General features: G+C 42.4%; 2 protein-coding genes across 7 annotated transcripts in view; one reads left to right on the top strand and one right to left on the bottom strand.

The window, feature by feature from the left end:
• Window positions 1-22685, bottom strand: part of mterf2 (mitochondrial transcription termination factor 2) — a 74526-nt gene that overhangs the window by 12731 nt on the left and 39110 nt on the right. The gene's annotated exons all lie outside the window — the stretch shown is intronic.
• si:ch73-62b13.1 (Carbohydrate sulfotransferase 1-like) overlaps window positions 1-22685 on the top strand; it is a 36840-nt gene that overhangs the window by 1653 nt on the left and 12502 nt on the right. For 4 of the 6 annotated variants that reach the window (XR_009063173.1, XM_057835993.1, XM_057835992.1 and 1 more), the window contains exons 2-3: window positions 10050-10183; window positions 16708-16759. Coding sequence is in view for 3 of the 6 variants with exons in the window: in XM_057835993.1 (XP_057691976.1) it covers window positions 10050-10183; window positions 16708-16759 (186 nt within the window). In the remaining 3 variants the exon portion in view is untranslated. Of the gene's footprint in view, window positions 1-10049; window positions 10184-16676; window positions 16760-22685 lie in introns of those variants that run through there. The other 2 variants (XM_057835994.1, XM_057835997.1) reach the window with 2 other exon arrangements.

Here is a 22685-nt window from a genome sequence, read left to right as displayed (position 1 = left end):
AAACATAGCGACGACATGCTTCTCTTCGTTCTCCCGCCGTTTCTTCTTCTGCTCCTTCAAATCCGCGGCGAGGAATCCGAACCCGCCATCCGCCAGGCGGACGGCACCTTGGAACTGGGTTACTGCTTCGGCGTGGACTACATAGTCGCTTACAAACACGGCCCGAACGGCAACCGTCTTCTTGGCAATTCCTCTTCCGACGCCCTTCCCGTCTCGCTCCCCTCCGACCTCCGCGATCGAGTCCACCTGTCCGATCGCAACCAACTCCTGGGACTGCAGATCCGCCAACTCGTCCCGTCCGATTCCGGCGTCTACCTGCGAGAATGCTGGCGAAACCGTACCCGCGTCAGCCGGCGATTGCAAGCGCTGATCGTTTGCGAAGACGCTGCGGAACCCGAAAAGGTAATCGTGGACGATACCAACGATTGGACCGAACTGCGCTGCAACGCGTCCGGGATGACGCCCGCGACGTCCATTCGTTGGTACTTCGACGTTGAGCCCTCGTCGAGAATCCAGCTGTTCCTGGACACCGCGGTCTCGTCGGAACCGCTCCTGAACGAGATCCGCGGCGCCGTAGCGGTTCAAAATGACGGTCAATCGCTGCTTCTCCGTAACTCCTTGGTCAAACAGAAACAGCAGTTCTACTGCGTCGTATCCGACGGAAATTCTTGTCTCAGTTTCCAGAATATGTACCAACCGATCCAAAGCGAGAGGAGGACCCTCTTCGCCTCGGCTGGGGACAAAGTCCAACTCAACTGCCCTTTGGAAAGTCCTAACCAGCTCTGGGAAACGCCGCTAGGTAACATCAACGCTAGCCACGCGGCTAACGATCAAATGCGCATTTCCGACAAACCCGGCGATTTCACCTTGCTGATCCCCGCCGCGTCCTACCGACACGCCGGCGAGTACTCCTGTGTGGCGGCCGCGCTGGACTTGCAGTACTCGCTGTCGCTCTGTCCTCGCGTGGCACTCAAAGAAAAAACACGTAGCTCCGGCGCCGACGTTTTGCTAGACTGCGACGTCGGGCGAGAAGCTCCCAAAAGGGTGCTCTGGTTCCGAGAAGAATCATCCGGCGAGCCGAAGCTCATCTACGACTCCAACGATGATTCCGTAGAAGTCCCGGAAGATCTACGCGGGAGGACGTCGTTAGCGAAAGGTCAGTTTTCGCTAACGCTAGCAGACGCCCGCGGAGGAGACGGCGGGCTTTACTGGTGCGTGGCGTTGGGGGAGAGCGAGCCGGCCGATTCGGACTACTTTTACGACTACGACGACGAATACAGCGAATACGCCGACGGGCAGTACTGGTACGAGACGCCCAGGTGTATTTTTAAACAGGAAAACAAACTGATTTTGGCGGGGAAAACGTCCGCCGCTTCCGAGTTGGCGCTGATGGCGGTGGCCATGGCGCTGGTGGTGTTGGGACTGGTGGTCGCCATCGTCGTGATCAAGAGGACCAAGAACATTCAGAGGAGGAAGAAGGGCGGGGTCAAATCCCGACGGGATTACGACGACGTGAAAGTTAATGTGGAGTGTACGCAAAAATTGAATCCCACTTGATTTTTTTTATTGTTGTGTCAGTGACTATTTATCATTTTTAAGAAGAAGATTTTTATCATTTATTGCTTCAAATTTCTCTAATATATTCATAGCAGCCCTACATTTCCTGTCTTGGCCATGACAGATTTCCAATACAGATTTGACGTCTGTCTCCATCAATGGCAGTGATTGAGTGAGTGTTTAATGCCAAGTATGTGTGTTCAGTGCGCCTCACCTTTGTAGTCCAATCACACCTATTAAAGTTGCAAAAGAAACCAGTTGGACGGCTCAATGGCTGCAGACAGCATTTCAATGAGAAGCTTCAAACACACGACAATGCAATTATACTGATATGACTTTCATGCTGGTTTTTTTTTTTATTTTTATCACATATCATATTCAAATCGACAGGATTCATGACTCAAAATGTACAGGAAGGACATGGTATGCCCAAAAATCATCGGATAGTGACCCAAAACCAATACGAAGTGACCCAGTAAGCCCCAAAATCATCATAAAGTGACCCAAAATCAACAGGAAGTGTCCTGAAATGTACAGGAAGTGACACAGTTAGCCCCAAAATCATCGTAAAGTGACCAAAAATCAACCAGAAGTGACCAACAAAACACGAAGTGACCCAAAATGTTCAAGAAGTGACACAGTTAGCCCCAAAATCATCGTAAAGTGACCCAAAATCAACCAGAAGTGACCAAAGAAACACGAAGTGACCCAAAATGTTCAAGAAGTGACACAGTATGCCCCAAAATCATCATCAAGTGACCCAAAGTCAACCGGAGAAGTGACCAACAAAACAGGAAGTGACCCAAAATGTACAGGAAGTGACCAAAATAAACAGGAAGTGACACAAAATGTACAGAAAGTTACGCGGCATGCCCCAAAATCACCATAAAGTGACCCAAAATTAAGAGGAAGTGACCCGAAATGTACAGGAAGTGACACGGAATGCTACAAAATCATCATAAAGTGACCCAAAATCAACAGGAAGTGACCCAAAATCAATAGGAAGTGACCCAAAATCAACCAGAAGTGACCAAAATAAACACGAAGGGACCCAAAATGTACAGGAGGTGACACAATGCCCCAAAATTTACCATAAAGCGACCCAAAATCAATAGGGAGTGACCCAAAATGTACAAGAAGTAACACGGAATGCTACAAAATCATCATAAAGTGACCCAAAATCAACAGAAGTGACCAAAATAAACAGGAAGTGAAACCAAAATGTACAGGAAGTTACATGGTATGCCCCAAAATGTACCCTAAAGCGACCCAAAATCAATAGGAAGTGACCCAAAATCAACTGGAAGTGACTAAAATAAACAGAAAGTGACACAAAATGTACAGGAAGGTAAGCCCCCAAATCATCACAAAGTGACCTAAAATTAAGAGGAAGTGACCCGAAATGTACAGGAAGTGACACGGAATAATACAAAATCATCATAAAGTGACCCAAAATCAACAGGAAGCGACCCAAAATCAATAGGGAGTGACCCAAAATGTACAAGAAGTGACACAGAACGCTACAAAATCATCATAAAGTGACCCAAAATCAACGGAAGTGACCAAAATAAACAGGAAGTACCCAAAATGTACGGGAAGAGACATGGTATGCCCCAAAATGTACCGTAAAGTGACCCAAAATCAATAGGAAGTGACCCAAAATCAACTGGAAGTGACCAAAATAAACAGAAAGTGATCCAAAATGTACAGGAAGGTAAGCCCCCAAATCATCACAAAGTGACCTAAAATAAACAGGAAGTGACACAAAATGTACAGTAAGTTACGCGTCATGCCCCAAAATCACCATAAAGTGACCCAAAATTAAGAGGAAGTGACCCGAAATGTACAGGAAGTGACACGGAATGCTACAAAATCAATAGGAAAAATCTATAGGAATTGACCCAAAATCAACCAGAAGTGACCAAAATAAACAGGAAGGGACCCAAAATGTACAGGAGGTGACACTATGCCCCAAAATTTACCCTGAAGTGACCCAAAATCAATAGGAAGTGACCTAAAATCAACCGGAATCGACCAAAATAAACAGGAAGTGACCCAAAATCATCATAAAGTGACCAAAATAAACAGGAAGTGACACAAAATGTACAGAAAGTTACGTGGCATGCCCCAAAATCACCATAAAGTGACCCAAAATTAAGAGGAAGTGACCCGAAATGTACAGGAAGTGACACGGAATAAGACAAGATCATCATAAAGTGACCCAAAATCAACAGGAAGTGACCCAAAATCAATAGGAAGTGACCCAAAATCAACCAGAAGTGACCAAAATAAACACGAAGGGACCCAAAATGTACAGGAGGTGACACTATGCCCCAAAACTTACCATAAAGCGACCCAAAATCAATAGGGAGTGACCCAAAATGTACAAGAAGTGACACGGAATGCTACAAAATCATCATAAAGTGACCCAAAATCAACGGAAGTGAGCAAAATAAACAGGAAGTGAAACCAAAATGTACAGGAAGTTATATGGTATGGCCCAAAATGTACCCTAAAGCGACCCAAAATCAATAAGAAGTGAGCCAAAATCAACCGGAAGTGACAAAAATAAACAAGAAGTGACCCAAAATGTACAGGAAGTTACACAATATGTCCAAAAATTTACCATAAAGCAACCCAAAATTAATAGGAAGTGACTCAAAAAGTACAGTAAGTGACACGGAATGCTACAAAATCATCATAAAGTAACCTAAAACCAACAGGAAGTGACCCAAAACCAACCGGAAGGGACCTAAATAAACAGGAAGTGACCCAAAATGTACAGGAAGTTACACGGTATGTCCCAAAATTTACCATGAAGCGACCCAAAATTAATAGGAAGTGACCCAAAATGTATAGGAAGTCACACGTAATGCTACAAAATCATCATAAAGTGACCAAAATAAATAGTAAGTGACCCAAAATGTACAGGAAGTGACAGGGTATGCCCCAAAATTTACCATATAGCGACCCAAAATCAACCGTAATCAACCAAAATAAACAGGAAGTAACCCAAAATGTACAGGAAGTGACATGGTATGCCCCAAAATTTATCATAAAGCGACCCAAAATCAATAGGAAGTGACCCAAAACGTACAGGAAGTGACACGGAATGCTAGAAAATCATCATAAAGTGACCCAAAATCAACCGGAAGGGACCTAAATAAACAGGAAGTGACCCAAAATGTACAGGAAGTGACATGGTATGTCCCAAAATTTACCATGAAGCGACCCAAAATTAATAGGAAGTGACCCAAAATGTACAGGAAGTCACACGTAATGCTACAAAATCATCATAAAGTGACCAAAATAAATAGTAAGTGACCCAAAATGTACAGGAAGTGACAGGGTATGCCCCAAAATTTACCATATAGCGAACCAAAATCAACCAGAATCAACCAAAATAAACAGGAAGTAACCCAAAATGTACAGGAAGTGACATGGTGTGCCCCAAAATTTATCATAAAGTGACCCAAAATCAATAGGAAGTGACCCAAAATGTACAGGAAGTGACACGGAATGCTAGAAAATCATCATAAAGTGACCCAAAATCAACCGGAAGTGACCAAAATAAACAGGAGGTGACCCAAAATAAACAGGAAGTGACCCAAAATGTACAGAAAGTTACACAGTGTGTCCCAAATCAACAGGAAGTGACCCAAAATCAACAGGAAGTGGCCAAAATAAACAGGAAGTGACCCAAAATCAACAGGAATTGACACAGGATGTCCGAAAATCATCATAAAGTGACCCAAAATCAACCGGAAGTAACCAAAATAAACAGGAAGTGACCAAAAATGGACAGGAAGTGACCCGTTAAGCCCCTGAGTCATCATAAAGTGACTCAAAATCAACATGAAGTAACCTAGAAATGCCCTAAAATCAACAGGAAGTGACCAATAAACAGGAAGTGGCCCTGTCCTCCGTAGCATTCACCCGAACGTACAATAAATCCATGAGCAGCTGCCTATTCTCGTCATAATAAAACACATCAACTTAATTGTCTTGCTGCCGCAGAGTAAAATAAGAGCAAATAAAATCAAAATCCTTTCCCCAAAACCCCGGCATTGTATCCAATGCGTTTTCAATAATTGCAAAGCAGGAGTTATAACCTGCGCTCGCTCACTCGCTCTTCTGGCCCGTTGTAAAGAATTCTCCCACGTCGCCCGAGCGGCGGCCAATAAAAGAGTAATAGAGTGGAGTTATGCGCACTGGCTGCTGCTTGTTTGCTGAAATAAATTTAGCCGTCTCACCAGGTGGGTGGAATGAGATTTCCTTTTCACTTGTTCATTGCATTTACCAGCAGGCGGGCCTTGAATAATAGACACCCTTTGCCTGATAATTGAGCTTTCAGACTTGAAAAAGTCAGGAGGTGATCGATAAAGGCCCTAAAATCAACAGGAAGTGGCCCAAATGTAACAGAAAGTGACGTCTAAATCCCCAAGATCGAACATGTGACCTTGAATTCCCACAAATCGTGGATAGGAACTGGATACGACCCAAAATCAACAGGAGGTGACCTGTAAACGAGCCAAAATAACAGGAAGTGGCTCAAATGTAACAGGAAGTGACGTTTAAATCCCCCAGATCAAACACGTGACCATGAATTCCCCCAAATCAGGGATTGGAACTGGATATGACCCAAAATCAACAGGAGGTGACCTGTAAATGACCCAAAATTAACAGGAAGTAGCCCAAAATCAACAGGAAGTGACTCTTAATTGCCACAAAATTAACAGGAAGTGACCCAAAGTCAACAAGTAATCTGCAAATACCACAAACTAACAGGAAATGACCCCAAATTAGCAAGAAATGACATGTAAATGCCTACAAAATTAACAAAAAGTGACCTAAAATCCATAGGAAGTGATGATTTATCAACAGGAAGTGACCTGTAAATGCCCCAGAATCAAAGGGAAGTGAACAGCAGGATTTTTCAAATTTAGTTCTTGTTAACTTGATGGCTGCCATTGACTCAATATTAACAACTGACCTGTAAATGTCCCAAAAATAAACAGGAAATGACCCAAAATCAGCAGGAAGTGACCCCAAATGAACAAGTGATCGTTAAATACCACAAAACTAACTAGGAATTTAACCGGAATCAGCAAGAATTGACATATAAAATGCCTACAAAATTAATAGGAAGTGACCCAAAATCAACAGGAAGTGACCCAAAACCAACAGGAAGTGACCAGAATAAACAGGAAATGACCCAAAATGTATAGGAAGTGACACTGTATGCCCTTAAATCATTATACAGTGACCCAAAATCAAGAGGAAGTGACACAAAGTCAACAGGAAGTGACCAAAATAGACAGGAAGTGACCCAACATGTACAGGAAGTGACACAATATGCCCCAAAATCATCATTAAATGGCCCAAAAACAACAGGAAGTCACGCAAAAGGTGCAGGAAGGTACCCATTCTCCCAAATCACTGAAGTGACCTGTAAATGCCCAAAAATCAACAGGAAGTGACCTGTAAATGGCCCAAAATCAACAGGAAGTGACCCAAAATCAAGAAGAAGTGACCCAAAGTCAATAGGAAGTGACCAAAATAAACAGGAAGTGACCCAAAATATACAGAAAGTGACACGTTATGTCCCAAAATCATCATTCAGTGACCCAAAATCAACAGGAAGTGACATGCAATTCTCCCAAATCACTGAAGTGACCTGTAAATGGCCAAATATCAACAGGAAATGACCAAAATGAACAGGAAGTGACCCAAAATATACAGAAAGTGACACAGGATGCCCCAACATCATCATAAAGTGACCCAAAGTCGACAGGAAATGACCAGAATAAACAGGAAGTGACCTAAAATGTACAGGATGTGACATGGTATGCCCCAAAAGCATCATAAAGTGACCCAAAATCAGTAAGAGGTGACCCAAAATCAACGGGAAGTGACCAAAATAAACAGGAGGTGACCCAAAATCAAGAGGAAGTAACACAAAGTCGACAGGAAGTGACCCAAAATGTACAGGAAGTGACACGGTATGCCCTTAAATCATTATAAAGTGACACAAAATCAAGAGGAAGTGACCCAAAGTCAACAGGAAGTGGCCAAAATAAACAGAAAGTGACCCAACATGTACAGGAAGTGACACAGTATGACCCAAAATCATCATAAAGTGACCCTAAATCAACAGTAAGTGACATGCAGTTCTCCCAAATCACTGAAGTGACCTGTAAATGCCCAAATATCAACAGGAAGCGACCAAAATAAATAGGATGTAACCCAAAATCAACCGGAAGTGACTAAAATAAACAGGAAGTGACCTAAAATGTACAGGAAGTGCCACTGTATGCCCCAAAATCATTATAAAGTGACCCAAAATCAAGAGGAAGTGACCCAAAGTCAACAGGAAGTGCCCAAAATAAACAGGAAGTGACCCAAAATATACAGAAAGTGACACGGTATGCCCCAAAATCATCATTAAGTGACCCAAAATCAACAGGAAGTGACATACAATTCTCCCAAATCACTGAAGTGATCTGTAAATGCCCAAATATCAACAGGAAATGACCAAAATAAACAGGAAGTGACCCAAAATATACAGAAAGTGACACGGTATGCCCCAACATCATCATAAAGTGACGCAAAATCAACAGGAAATGACCCAAAATAAACAGAAAGTGACCCAAAGTCAACAGGAAGTGACCAAAATAAACAGGAAGTGACCTAAAATGTACAGGATGTGATATGGTATGCCCCAAAATCATAATAAAGTGACACAAAACCAGTAAGAAGTGACCTAAAATCAACAGGAAGTGACCAAAATAAAGAGGAAGTGACCCAAAATCAACAGGAAGTTACCAAAATAAACAGTAAATGACCCAAAATGTACAGGAAGTATCACTGTATGCCCTTAAATCATCATAAAATGGCCCAAAAACAACAGGAAGTGACGCAAAAGGTGCAGGAAGTGACCCAAAATAAACAGAAAGTGACCCAAAGTCAACAGCAAGTGACCAAAATAAACAGGAAGTGACCTAAAATGTACAGGACGTGATATGGTATGCCCCAAAATCATCATAAAGTGACCCAAAATCAGTAAGAAGTGACCTAAAATCAACAGGAAGTGACCAAAATAAACAGGAAGTGACCCAAAATCAACAGGAAGTGACCAAAATAAACAGTAAATGACCCAAAATGTACAGGAAGTATCACTGTATGCCCTTAAATCATCATAAAATGGCCCAAAAACAACAGGAAGTGACGCAAAAGGTGCAGGAAGTGACCCAAAGTAAACAGGAAGTGACCAAAATAAACAGGAAGTGACCTAAAATGTACAGGATGTGATATGGTATGCCCCAAAATCATCATAAAGTGACCCAAAATCAGTAAGAAGTGACCTAAAATCAACAGGAAGTGACCAAAATAAACAGGAAGTGACCCAAAATCAACAGGAAGTGACCAAAATAAACAGTAAATGACCCAAAATGTACAGGAAGTGTCACTGTATGCCCTTAAATCATTATCAAGTGACCGATAATCAAGAGGAACTGACCCGAAGTCAACAGGAAGTGACCAAAATAAACAGGAAGTGACCCAACATGTACAGGAAGTGACACAGTATGCCCCAAAATCATCATAAAGTGACCCAAAATCAACAGGAAGTGACCCAAAATAAACAGAAAGTGACCCAAAGTCAACAGGAAGTGACCAAAACAAACAGGAAGTGACCTAAAATGTACAGGATGTGACATGGTATGCCCCAAAATCATCATAAAGTGACACAAAATCAGTAAGAAGTGACCTAAAATCAACAGGAAGTGACCAAATTAAACAGGAAGTGACCCAAAATCAACAGGAAGTGACCAAAATAAACAGTAAATGACCCAAAATGTACAGGAAGTGTCACTGTATGTCCTTAAATCATTATCAAGTGACCCATAATCAAGAGGAACTGACCCAAAGTCAACAGGAAGTCACCAAAATAAACAGGAAGTGACCCAACATGTACAGGAAGTGACACAGTATGCCCCAAAATCATCATAAAATGGCCCAAAAACAACAGGAAGTGACGCAAAAGGTGCAGGAAGTGACCCATTCTCCCAAATCACTGAAGTGACCTGTAAATGGCCAAAAATTAACAGGAAGTGACCTGTAAATGGCCCGAAATCAACAGGAAGTAACTTGTGATTCTCCCGAAACCCGATTCTTGTGATATGAAATCTTTAATCTTGCAATTTTATGACTTTAATCCCGTAATTTAATGACTTTAATACTGTAATTTGACAACTTTAATCTCATAATATCACAACTTTTTCCCCTCAAAATATCACGTTGACCTCATGATATTACCACTTTATTTTCATGACATTATGACTAATCTCGCAATTTTATGACTCTAATCTCCTAATATAATCTCGTAACATTGCCACTTTATTCTCGTACGCCTAATCTTTTTCTTCCTTTGTGTGGTTGTCGTTTTCCAATACAAAACATGTGTTCTTTTCATTGTTTTTTTGTTCTGACAGATTGTCTGAAGCGGAGTGTTATAAATGGCCCGAAACGTCATCCTTCACTGTCAACACGTGCCGTGGCGGCAATATCGGGGTCACCGCGGGTTCAAATTCAGCCGTTGACAGCATCATCGCTCCTGGAAGGCGAGGTCGGGGTCTGCTTGTCTCCGGCTTCACGTCCGTCGCTCTGTACTTAAGAGAAATGGCTTTGAATTATGGATGCTTTGCTGCTCCTGACAAATAATGTTTGCCCATAATCACCTTTTCTAAGCGCTTGAGGGCATTCATTCATTCATTCATTTATAGGTGTATGCAACTAGTGTGCCAAAACTAAAATTTTCAACACAATTTCAATACTACTTTATAAATAATTTTTTTTTTAAAAACTAAATTAAATATAAGTTCCTCCATTGCTGGTCAAGATTATTGACAAAAAAAAACACCCCCAAAATGTACAGAAAGTGACTAGAAATCAATAGGAAGTAATCTGGCAGTAGCCCAAAATCAACAGGAACTGACCAATAAACAAGAAGTGACCTGGTAGTTCCGCCAAATCATCATAAAGTAATCCAAAATCAACAGGAAGTGACCTGTAAGTAGATGAACAAGGAACTGACCCAAAATGTACAAGAAGTAACCCGTTATGTTCCAAAATCATCCTAAAATGACCTGTAAGTACAGAAAAACTAAAAGGAAGTGACCCAAAAGGTGCAGGAAGTGACATGGTATGCCCCAAAATCATAAAGAGACCCAAATAAATAGGAAGTGACCCAAAATGTACATGAAGTGACATGTTATGCCCCAAAATCATCATAAAGTGGCCCAAAATCAACAGGAAGTGACCCACAATGTACAGGAAGTGACATGGTATGCCCCCCCCAAATCATCCTAAAGTGGCCCAAAATCAACAGGAAGTGACCCGAAATGTACAGGAAGTAAACCAGTATGTCCCAAAAGCATCATAAAGTGACCCAAAATCAACAGGAAGTGACTCAAAATGTGCAGGTAATGACCCGGTATGCCACAAAATTCTCATGAAGTGACCAAAATAAACAGGAGTGGACCCAAAATGTACAGGAAGTGACACGGTATGCCCTAAAATCCTCATAAAGTGACCCAAAATCAACCGGACATTACCAGAGAATGCTCTAAATTTAACAAAAACTGACCCTGTATAACCCGAAATCATCATAAAATGACCCCAAATTAACAGGATGTGACCCAAAAGGTGCAGGAAGTGACACCGTAATGCTCCAAAATCATCATTAAGTGAACCAAAATATACAGAAAGTGACTCAGTATGCCCCCAAACCATCATAAAGTGACCCAAAGTCATCCTAAACTGACCAGGAATAAACAGGAAGTGACACGAAATGTGTATAAAGTGACCCGGAATATGCAGGAAGTGACCTGGTAATGCCCCCAAATCAACAGGAAGTGACCCAAAATCAACTGGAAGTGACCCAAATCAGTATAAAGTGACCTAATATCAGCCGGAAGTGACCTGTAGGTACCCCAAAATTACCGGGAAGTGACCCTAAATTGGACAGGAAGTGACCTGGCAAGCCCCAAAGTCATCATGGAGTGACCCAAAACAAACAGGAACTGACCCAAAAGGCGCAAGTAGGGACCAGGTAAGCCAAAAGCCATCATAAAATGACCCAGAATCAAAAGGAGGTGACCCAAAATGTGCAGAAAGTGACCTGGTAATGTCACCAAATCACAGGAAGTGACCCAAAATGTGCAGGAAATGACCCGTTAAGCCCCCAAATCATCATAAATCGACCCAAAATCAACCAGGAGTGACCTGTAAGTACCCCAAAATTACCAGGAAGTGACCCGTTAAGACCCAAAGTCATCATATAGTGACCCAAAACAAGCAGGAAGTGACCCAGAATCAACACGAAGTGACCCATAATGCACAGGAAGTGACCCAGTGTGCCCCAAAATCATTGTAAAGTGACCCAAAACAAATAGGAAGTGACCCATAATGCACAGGAAGTGACCCAGTGTGCCCCAAAATCATTGTAAAGTGACCCAAAACAAATAGGAAGTGACCCTGAATCATCAGCAAGTGGCCCAAAATGTTCAGGAAGTGACCCATTATCATCATGTAGTGACCAAAATATACAGGAAGTGACCCAAAATGTACAGGAAGTGACCCGGTAATGACCCAAAATCATCATGAGGTGACCAACATAACAGGAAGTGAACCAAAATGTACAGGAAGTCACCCTGGTAAGCCCCAAAGTCATCATAAAGTGGCCAAAAACAAATAGGAAGTGACCCAGTATCAACAGGAAGTGGCCCAAAATGTTCAGGAAGTGACCCAGTGTGTCCCAAAATCATCATGTAGTGCCCAAAATCAACAAGAAGTGACTAGAAAAGGTGTAGGAAGTGACTCGGTAATGCCCCCAAATCATCATGAGGTGACCAACATAAACACGAAGTGACCCAAAATGTACAGAAAGTGACCCTGGTAAGCCCCGAAGTCATCATAAGTGGCCCAAAACGAATAGGAAGTGACCCAGAATCAACAGGAAGTGACCTAGAATGTGCAGGAAGTGACATGGTAATGCCCCAAAATCATCATGAGGTGACCAACTTAAACAGGAAGTGAACCAAAATGTACAGGAAGTCACCTGCTAAGCCCCAAAGTCATCATATAGTGAACCAAAATGACCCAAAATGTACAGGAAGTCACCCTGGTAAGCCCCAAAGTCATCATAAAGTGGCCCAAAACAAATAGGAAGTGACCCAGAATCAACAGGAAGTGGCCCAAAATGTTCAGGAAGTGACCCAGTACGCCCCAAAATCATCATGTAGTGATCAAAATATACAGGAAATGACCTAAAATGTGCAGGAAGTGACACGGTAATGCCCCAAAATCATCATGAGGTGACAAACATAAACAGGAAGTGAAGCAAAATGTACAGGAAGTGACCCGGCAAGCCCCAAAATCATCGTAAAGTGACCCAAAGTCAACAGGAAATGATCCATGTCGGCAAAGTAAAATTTGCGGCAGTTCGAAAGCAGTGCGTTAGCGGATGGAGCTATCAACGGACAAAAGCTGGCATTAAAAAAAGCCTTAGAAGAGGCTCTGGTCTTCTCCGCCTCGTCGTGTTGATCCCTGGCTTTGTCATGTTGAAATCCCCACTTGCGAGGAGCGCTACGCCCCCTCATCTTCTGCCTCGCTCGGAATTGGATAGAAGAAAGTTTTTATCTCCCACTCGCTTTCTTGAACAAACGGAATTATTCAACATGTTTCTCCCACATCTAATCGGAGAATTTGTATGTTTTTGTGGTCTAAGCACTTCATAAATGTGGAATTTTTAATGCTTAAAACACTTGTTTAACACGTAGACCTCCATTTTTATGGCATTTCCAGGTCACAGCCATTTTGGGGGGGACTTACACGTCACTTCCTGTTAGTTTTGGGTCACTTTCTGTTATTTTTGAGGAATTTACTGGTCACTTCCTGTCGTTTCTTTAGGCATTTGCGGATCACCTCTTGTACATTGGTCACTTCTGGTTGATTTTGACGGTAATTACAGATCACTTCCTGTTGATTTTAGGTCACTTTATGATGATTTTGAGTCTCTTCCGGCTGATTTTAGGTCATTTAATTATGATTTGGAGGCTAACTGGGTCACTTCCTGTACATCTTGGGTCACTTCATGTTGATTTGAGGGCATTAACAGGTCACTTCCTGCAGATTACGGGTCACTTTCTGCACATTTCAGGTCACTTGCTGTTAATTCCGGGTCATTTTATGATGAATATCGAGTCACTTCCTGTTAATTTTGGTTCACTTTACAACTGTTTTGGGGCATACCGATTCACTTCCTGTACATTTTGGGTCACTTCCTGCACCTTTTGGGTCACTTCCTGTTGATTCTGAGTCACTTTATGATGATTCTGGGTCACTTTATAATGATTTGGGTGCTAACCAGGTCACTTCCAGTACATTTTGGGTCACTTCCTGTTAATTTGGGGGAATTAGCAAGTCACTTCGGGGCATACCAAGTCACTTTCTTTACATTTTGGGTCACTTCCTGCACCTTTTGGGTCACTTCCTGTTGATTCTGGGTCACTTCCTGATTGTTTTGGGTCACTTTATGATGATTTAGGGGCTAACCGGGTCACTTCCTGGTAATTTTGGGTACTTACTGGTCACTTCCAGTTGATTTTTGGTCACTTCATAATGGTTTGGGGGCTAACTGGGTCACTTCCTGCACATTCCGGGTCACTTTCTGCACATTTCGGGTCACTTCCTCTTTATTGCGGGTCATTTTATGATGCTTTTGGGGCATACGGAGTCACTTCCTTTACATGTTGGGTCACTTTCTGTTGATTCTGGGTCACTTCCTGTGTATTTCTGGCCATTTTATGATGACTTTAGGGGTTACCAGGTCACTTCCTATTAATTTTGGGTCACTTTACAATGGTTTTGGGGCACACCGAGTAACTTCCTGTACATTTTGAGTCACTTCCTGCACATTTTGGGTCACTTCCTGTTTATTTTGGGTCACTTCCTGTTGGTCCGGGGTCACTATGTTTGTTTTGGGTCGCTTTGTAATGATTTTGGGTCACTTTATGATGACTTTGTGGCTTACCAGGTCGCTTCCTGTCCATTTTTGGGTCACTTCCTGTTCATTTTGAGGTATTTACAGGTCACTTCCAGTTGATTTGGGAGCATTACAAGGTGACTTTCTTCACATTTGCACTTCCTGCACATTCTGGGTCATCACCAGCACATTTCGGTTCACTTCCTGTTGATTCTTGGTCATTTTATGATGACTTTAGGGCTTACTGGGTCACTTCCAGCATCTTTTGGGTCACTTCCTGTTAGTTTTTGTGTACTTACAGGTCCTTTGGGATGATTTTTGGCCATACTGTGCGACTTCCTGTACATTTTGGCTTACTTCCTGTTTATTTTGGTCACTTTATGAGGATTTTGGGACATACTCGGTCACTTCCTGCACCTTTTGGGTCACTTCCTGTTGGTTTTGGGTCATTTTATGATGATTCTGCGACTTACTGGGTCACTTTCTGCACATTTTGGGTGACTTCCTACAAATTCCCGGTCACCACCAGCACATTTCGGTTCACTTCCAATTGGGTTTGGGTCATTTTATGATGACTTTAGGGCTTACCGGGTCACTTTCAGCACCTTTTGGGTCACTTTATGATGATTTTTGGCCATACTGTGTCACTTCCTGTTTATTTTGGTCACTTTATGATGATGTTAGGGCACACTTCCTGCACCTTTTGGGTCACTTCCTGTTAATTTTTTGTCTCTTTTTTTAATTTTAGGGTACTTAAACGTCAGTTCATGATGATTTTAGGGCATACTGGGTCACTTAGTGCACATTTTTGGGTAACTTCCTGTTGATTTTGGGTCACTTCCTATTGATTTTGGGTCACTTCCTGTTTCCGTTCACTCCCTGGTGACTTCAGGGCAATTTTGGGGGTCAGTTCCTGTTGATTTTGGGTCACTTCTTGTTTAAATTGGGTCACTTCCCGTTGATTTGGGGGCATTTTGGGGTCACTTCCTGTTGATTTTGGGTCACTTCCTTTTTCAGTTCACTCCCTGTTGACTTTGAGGCATTGTTGTGGGTCACTTCCTGTTGATTTTGGGTCACTTCCTATTTACATTGGGTCACGTCCCGTTGATTTGGGGGCATTTTTGTGGGTCACTTCCTGTTGATTTTGGGTCACTTCTTATTTACATTGGGTCACTTCCTGTTCATTTTGGATCACTTCTTGTTTCAGTTCATGCCCTGTTGACTTTGGAGCATTTTTGGGGATCACTTCCTGTTGATTTTGGGTCACTTCCTTTTTCAGTTCATTCCCTGTTGACTTTGGGGCATTTTGGGGGGCACTTCCTGTTGATTTTGGGTCACTTCCTATTTACATTGGGTCACTTCCTGTTGATTTTGGGTCACTTCCTGTTTCAGTTCACTCCCTGTTGACTTTGAAGCATTTTTGGGGGTCACTTCCTGTTGATTTTGGGTCACTTCCTATTTACATTGGGTCACATCCCGTTGATTTGGGGTCATTTTGGGGTCCCTTGCTGTTGATTTTGGGTCACTTCCTGTTTCAGTTCACTCCCTGTTGACTTTGGGGCATTTTTGGGGGTCACTTCTGTTGATTTTGGGTCACTTCTTATTTACATTGGGTCACGTCCTGTTGATTTGGAGGCATTACCAGGTAACTTACTGCACATATTGATTTTTGGGGTACCGATAGGGTACTTATGGGTCACTTCCTGTACTTTTTGTGTCACTTCCTGCTGATTTTGGAGCATTTCCTGGGCACACCCAAATGATTTCAGGTCCCCTCCTGTACATTTGTCAAAACATGAGCATTCCCGGCCTGAAAATGCCCCCCAAATGTTCAAGAAGTGACCTACAAATGCCCCAAAATGAATAGGAACATTCGTCCATCTGCCCCTTCCATTAAGAATAATACCCAACCTATGGTTGTCAATGGCAGGCAATGAGATCATTTCAACATGCACACAACGCACACTGACAATCTTATTTTGCAGCCAATCTCCAGCCTGCTCTCTCCCTCTCTCGCTCTCTCGCTCTCTCTCTCTTCCTCCTCCTCCTCCTCTTCTTCACTCTCCATCCACAGCGCATCTCCATCACTTGCTCTCCTCCCGCAGCGGCATCACACTCCGTAAATATAAAGCAGCAGCCCGACAAAAACCAGGACAGGTAAGGAAAATAATCTAGATTTTTCTGGCTTTCACGCAGACGCAGCAATAAAATATCCGACTTTTATTTTGGCGCAGGAGGATGTTACAGTCTTCCATCATATGAACGCTTCACTAGAAGTTTTCTATTCTCAACGCCAATTATTTTTTTTGTTTTAGTGGTCTGTTTTTTTATTGGTCACATCTTACATAGCTCAAATAAAACTGGAAAATGCATGTAGCGGTCACTTCCTGTTGATATCGGGTCACTTCCTATTAATTTTGGGGCATAATCTTGACGATTATGGGGCATTTCGGGTCACTTCCTGTTGATATCCACTCACTTCGTGTTGATTATGGGGCAGTTTTTGATCACATCCTGTTGATATCGGGTCACTTCCTATTGAGTTTGAGGCATTTGGGGTGTCACTTCCTGTTGATTTTGAGGCATTTCGGGGTCACTTCCTGTTGATTTCCGGTCACTTCCTATTAATTTTGGGGCATAATCTTGATGATTACGGGGCATTTTGGGTCACTTCCTGTTGATATCTATCACTTCGTATTGATTATGGGGCATTTTCTGATCACTTCCTGTTGATATCAGTTCACTTCCCGTTGATATCTTTCACTTCGTGTTGATTATGGGGCATTTTTTGATCACTTCCTGTTGATATTTATCACTGCGTGTTGATTACGGGGCATTTTTTGATCACTTCCTGTTGATATCAGGTCACTTCCTGTTGATATTGGGTCACTTCCTGTTGAGTTTGAGGCATTTGGGGGGGGTCAAATCCTGTTGATTATGGGGCATTTTGTGGTCACTTCCTGTTGATATCAGGTGACTTCCTGTTGATTTTTGGTCACTTCCTATTTACATTGGGTCACTTACTGTTGACTTGGGGGCATTCCGGGGTCACTTCCTGTTGATTTTGGGTCGCTTCCTGTTTCAGTTCCCTCCCTGTTGACTTTGGAACATCTTTGGGGGTCACTTTCTGTTGATTTTGGGTCACTTCCTGTTGAATTGGACGCATTCCAGGGTCACTTTCTGTTGATTTTGGGTCACTTCCTATTTACATTGGGTCACTTCCTGTTGATTTGGGGGCATTCCAGGGTCACTTCCTGTTGATTTTGGGTCACTTCCTGTTGCAGTTCACTCCCTGTTGACTTTGGAACATTTTTGGGGGTCACTTTCTGTTGATTTTGGGTCACTTCCTGTTGAATTGGACGCAGTCCGGGGTCACTTCCTGTTTATTTTGGGTCACTTCCTGTTTCAGTTCACTCCCTATTGACTTTGGAGCAATTTTCGGGTTCACTTTCTGTTGATTTTGGGTCACTTCCTATTTACATTGGGTCACTTCCTGTTGATTTGGGGGCATTCTGGGGTCACTTCCTGCTGATTTTGGGTCACTTCCTGTTTCAGTTCACTCCCTGTTGACTTGGGAACATTTCTGGGGGTCACTTTCTGTTGATTTTGGGTCACTTCCTATTTAAATTGGGTCACTTCCTGTTGAATTGAATGCATTCCGGGGTCACTTCCTGTTGATTTTGGGTCACTTCCTGTTGAATTGAAAGCATTCTGGGGTCACTTCCTATTGATTTTGGGTCACTTCCTGTTTGTTTGGGGGCATTCCTGTGTCACTTGTTGATTTTGGGACAGTTCATTTTGATTTGGTGACATTTCAGGGCCACTTCCTGTTGCTATCAGGTCACTTCCTGCTGATTTGGGGGCACTTTGGGCTCACTTCCTGTTGATTTGGGAACATTTCGGAGTCACTTCCTGTGTCAGTTCACTCCCTGTTGACATGGGGGTATTTGGGGGTCCCCTCCTCTTTATTTTAAGTCACTTCCTTTTGATTTAAGGATATTTTGGGGTCACTTCTTGTTGATTTGGGCACACCCTAGGGTCACTTCCTATTGATATTAGGTCTGTTCCTGTTGATTTGGGGGCATTTCAAGGTCACTTCCTCTTTCAGTTCACTCCCTGTTGCTATGGGGGCAATTTGGGGTCACTTCCTGTTGATATTGGGTCACTTCCTGTTGATTTGGGGACATTTTGGGGTCACTTCCTTTTGATATTGGAACACTTGTTGTTTTGAGGGCATTTTGAGGTCACTTCCTGCTGATATTAGGTCGCTTCCTGTTGATTTGGGGGCACTCTGGAGTCACTTCCTGTTGATATCAGGTCGCTTCATGTTCATTTGGGGGCATTTCAGGGTCACTCCCTGTTTATTTAGGGGATGCTTGAGGGCTACTTCTTGTTGATATTGGGTCACTTCCTGTTGATATTGGGTCACTTCCTTTTCACTGCTCCCTACTTGTTGATTTGGGGAAATTTTGGGGTCATGTCCTGTTGATATCGGGATCGAACGATCACTTCCAGCCCCTCCCAGTCAACTTGGATTGGACGTCTATTGCCGCCAATGAAAGCCAAGGCCTTTATCTTTTTAAAACTAACAAAACAGCGTGACTTATAGTCCGCAAAATACATACCTTCCTGTTTTATGATGCTATTACAGTCCCGAGCACCTCCCTTCCCTCGGTAAATCCATCAATCCCCGCCTCATCATCTAGCTTTGACCCGATTCGTGACGTTCCGCATCTCGCCACGACGCCGTAGTACGCGTTTACCGGTGTGTTATCGCAGCCTGCCGTTTGTCTGGTGGAGGAGGCTTTCCGTTTCGTGTCGGAGAGAGCGCAGCTGTTGCCGCGCCGTACCGCGTGGCACTTAAAAACAAAGGGAGGACTTGCATATCAATACGCTGTAAATCAGCGAAGCATCTGTCTTGCTTCTCCGGAGGGGGTGAAGTGCTGGCGCTACTGCAAACAAAATGGCCTTTCCGTCCAAATACATTCAATCAGACTTGTTTTTTTACCTATTTTGGCAAAAACGGGCTGCCAAGAAGTGAAAAAAAAAAGCATGGGGCAAGCATTGCGCTGGCATTAAAATCCAGTTACGCCGCAATTTACGGCAATGAAATTAGTAATATACACTGCCTTGCAAAAGTATTCGGCCCCCTTGAACCTTGCAACCTTTCGCCACATTTCAGGCTTCAAACATAAAGATGTAAAATTTTCATTTTTTTCAAGAATCAACAACAAGTGGGACACAATCGTGAAGTGGAACAACATTTATTGGATAATTTCAACTTTTTTAACAAAAACTGAAAAGTGGGGCGTGCAATATTATTCGGCCCCCTTGCGTTAATACTTTGTAGCGCCACTTTTTCCGCCAATTACAGCTGCAAGTCGCTTGGGGTATGTGTCAATCAGTTTTGCACATCGAGAGACTGACATTCTTGCCCATTCTTCCTTGCAAAACAGCTCGAGCTCAGTGAGGTTGGATGGAGAGTGTTTATGAACAGCAGTCTTCAGCTCTTTCCACAGATTCTCCATTGGATTCAGGTCTGGACTTTGACTTGGCCATTCTAACACCTGGATACGTTTATTTTTGAACCATTCCATTGTAGATTTGGCTTTATGTTTTGGATCATTGTCCTGTTGGAAGATAAATCTCCGTCCCAGTCTCAGGTCTTGTGCAGATACCAACAGGTTTTCTTCCAGAATGTTCCTGTATTTGGCTGCATCCATCTTCCCGTCAATTTTAACCATCTTCCGTGTCCCTGCTGAAGAAAAGCAGGCCCAAACCATGATGCTGCCACCACCATGTTTGACAGTGGGGATGGTGTGTTCAGGGTGATGAGCTGTGTTGCTTTTACGCCAAACATATCGTTTTGCATTGTGGCCAAAAAGTTCCAATTTTAGTTTCATCTGACCAGAGCACCTTCTTCCACATGTTTGGTGTGTCTCCCAGGTGGCTTGTGGCAAACTTTAAACGAGACTTTTTATGGAAATGGCTTTCTTCTTGCCACTCTTCCATAAAGGCCAGATTTGTGCAGTGTACGACTGATTGTTGTCCTATGGACAGACTCGCCCACCTCAGCTGTAGATCTCTGCAGTTCATCCAGAGTGATTATGGGCCTCTTGGCTGCATCTCTGATCAGTTTTCTCCTTGTTTGAGAAGAAAGTTTGGAAGGACGGCCGGGTCTTGGTAGATTTGCAGTGGTCTGATGCTCCTTCCATTTCAATATGATGGCTTGCACAGTGCTCCTAGAGATGTTTAAAGCTTGGGAAATCCAAATCCGGCTTTAAACTTCTCCACAACAGTATCTCGGACCTGCCTGGGGTGTTCCTTGGTTTTCATAATGCTCTCTGCACTTTAAACAGAACCCTGAGACTATCTCAGAGCAGGTGCATTTATACGGAGACTTGATTACACACAGGTGGATTCTATTTATCATCATCGGTCATTTAGGACAACATTGGATCATTCAGAGATCCTCACTGAACTTCTGGAGTGAGTTTTCTGCACTGAAAGTAAAGGGGCCGAATAATATTGCACGCCCCACTTTTCAGTTTTTCATTTGTTAAAAAAGTTGAAATTATCCAATAAATGTTGTTCCACTTCACGATTGTGTCCCACTTGTTGTTGATTCTTGACAAAAAATAAATAAATTTCATATCTTTATGTTTGAAGCCTGAAATGTGGCGGAAGGTTGCAAGATTCAAGGGGGCCGAATACTTTTGCAAGGCACTGTACAAACTATCAGAGGTCAAGTACGTTGTGAAGTCAGCACTCAAATGACGTGAATTACAATGGATGGACTGGTAAACAGGGAACTACGGCGTCAGTCTAGGGACAAAACACACTCATTGGCTTGATTTCGAAGTAATTTACAACTCGCCATTGACACGTTGTGGTGTATTTCAATCACTACCTTACGTAGTTAAAGACACTGTGGAAGAACGGCAGGCAGCCCATGATGTGACGTCACCGCTCGATGACGTGAACAATGGTGAGCTACTCATTTATTTTTTTGATTGAAAATTTTACAAATTTTATTAAAAACAAAAACATTAAGAGGGGTTTCATATAAAATTAGTATAACTTGTACTAACATTAAGTCTTTCTATCTGTGGATCCCTTAAACAGAAACAGTTAATAATGTTAATGCCATCTTGTGGATTTATTGTCATAATAAATAAATACAGAACTTATATACAGTATGTTGAATGTATATATCCGTCTTGTGTCTTATCTTTCCATTCCAACTATAATTGACATAAAAATATTGCATATTTTAGAGATGGTTTGAATTGCAATTAATTACAATTAATTCATTTTTAAGCTGTGATTAACTCGAATAAAAAATGTAATCGTTTGACAGCCCTAATTTACATATATTGATATGAATGATGTCAATATGCAGTATATATAGTATACACTTTTATCATAAAACCCAAAAAAAAGCCATGTGCTTTCATTTTAAATACATATTAAGTGGACACTTCTATCGCTATCCACCACGCAATCCGATAATGAATGAAAAAACAGTATTTAGCACACTTTTATTTTAAATGTACTTCCATTTTAAAGAAATATTTCGTTGTATTGACTCAGAGTTAACTTACACAGCTTCATGTGTCATAGTGCTAATAGTTTATTGTAAAAGGCATTTATTTGTCAGAGTAGAAGTTGTTTTGTTGGAGAATTTGGTTGTGTGCTTTCTATTCCCATATCCTATTATTTTCTTCCTATCAATAATGCAGCGCAGTAAGAGGCAGAAGTAATTATTTCCCACTTGTTTTTCACGCGTCACATGCAGGAGGAACAAGAAATAAAGGGGTTGAGGATTTGAAAGGAATATTCTAAAATAGATAAATATTTGTACTAGTGTCGTATCGGGTATTGGTTTCAATACCGATGAGGTGTCACTGATATTGGGGAGTACTAATGATGGGCTAAGTCACAAAGGATACTAATGATAGTGAATAGTTTCTAACCACTGGTTGCCCCACCCAAGATGGCCGTAAGGTACATACGCTACTGTAAAAGTCGTCCTGTTTATTTTGAGGCATTTCGAGGTCACTTCCCGTTGATATTGGATGAC

This window comes from Corythoichthys intestinalis, chromosome 5 (genome assembly GCF_030265065.1).
Source record: "Corythoichthys intestinalis isolate RoL2023-P3 chromosome 5, ASM3026506v1, whole genome shotgun sequence".
NCBI classification, from domain to species: domain Eukaryota; kingdom Metazoa; phylum Chordata; class Actinopteri; order Syngnathiformes; family Syngnathidae; genus Corythoichthys; species Corythoichthys intestinalis.
This window is presented reverse-complemented; position numbering and strand designations above follow the sequence as displayed.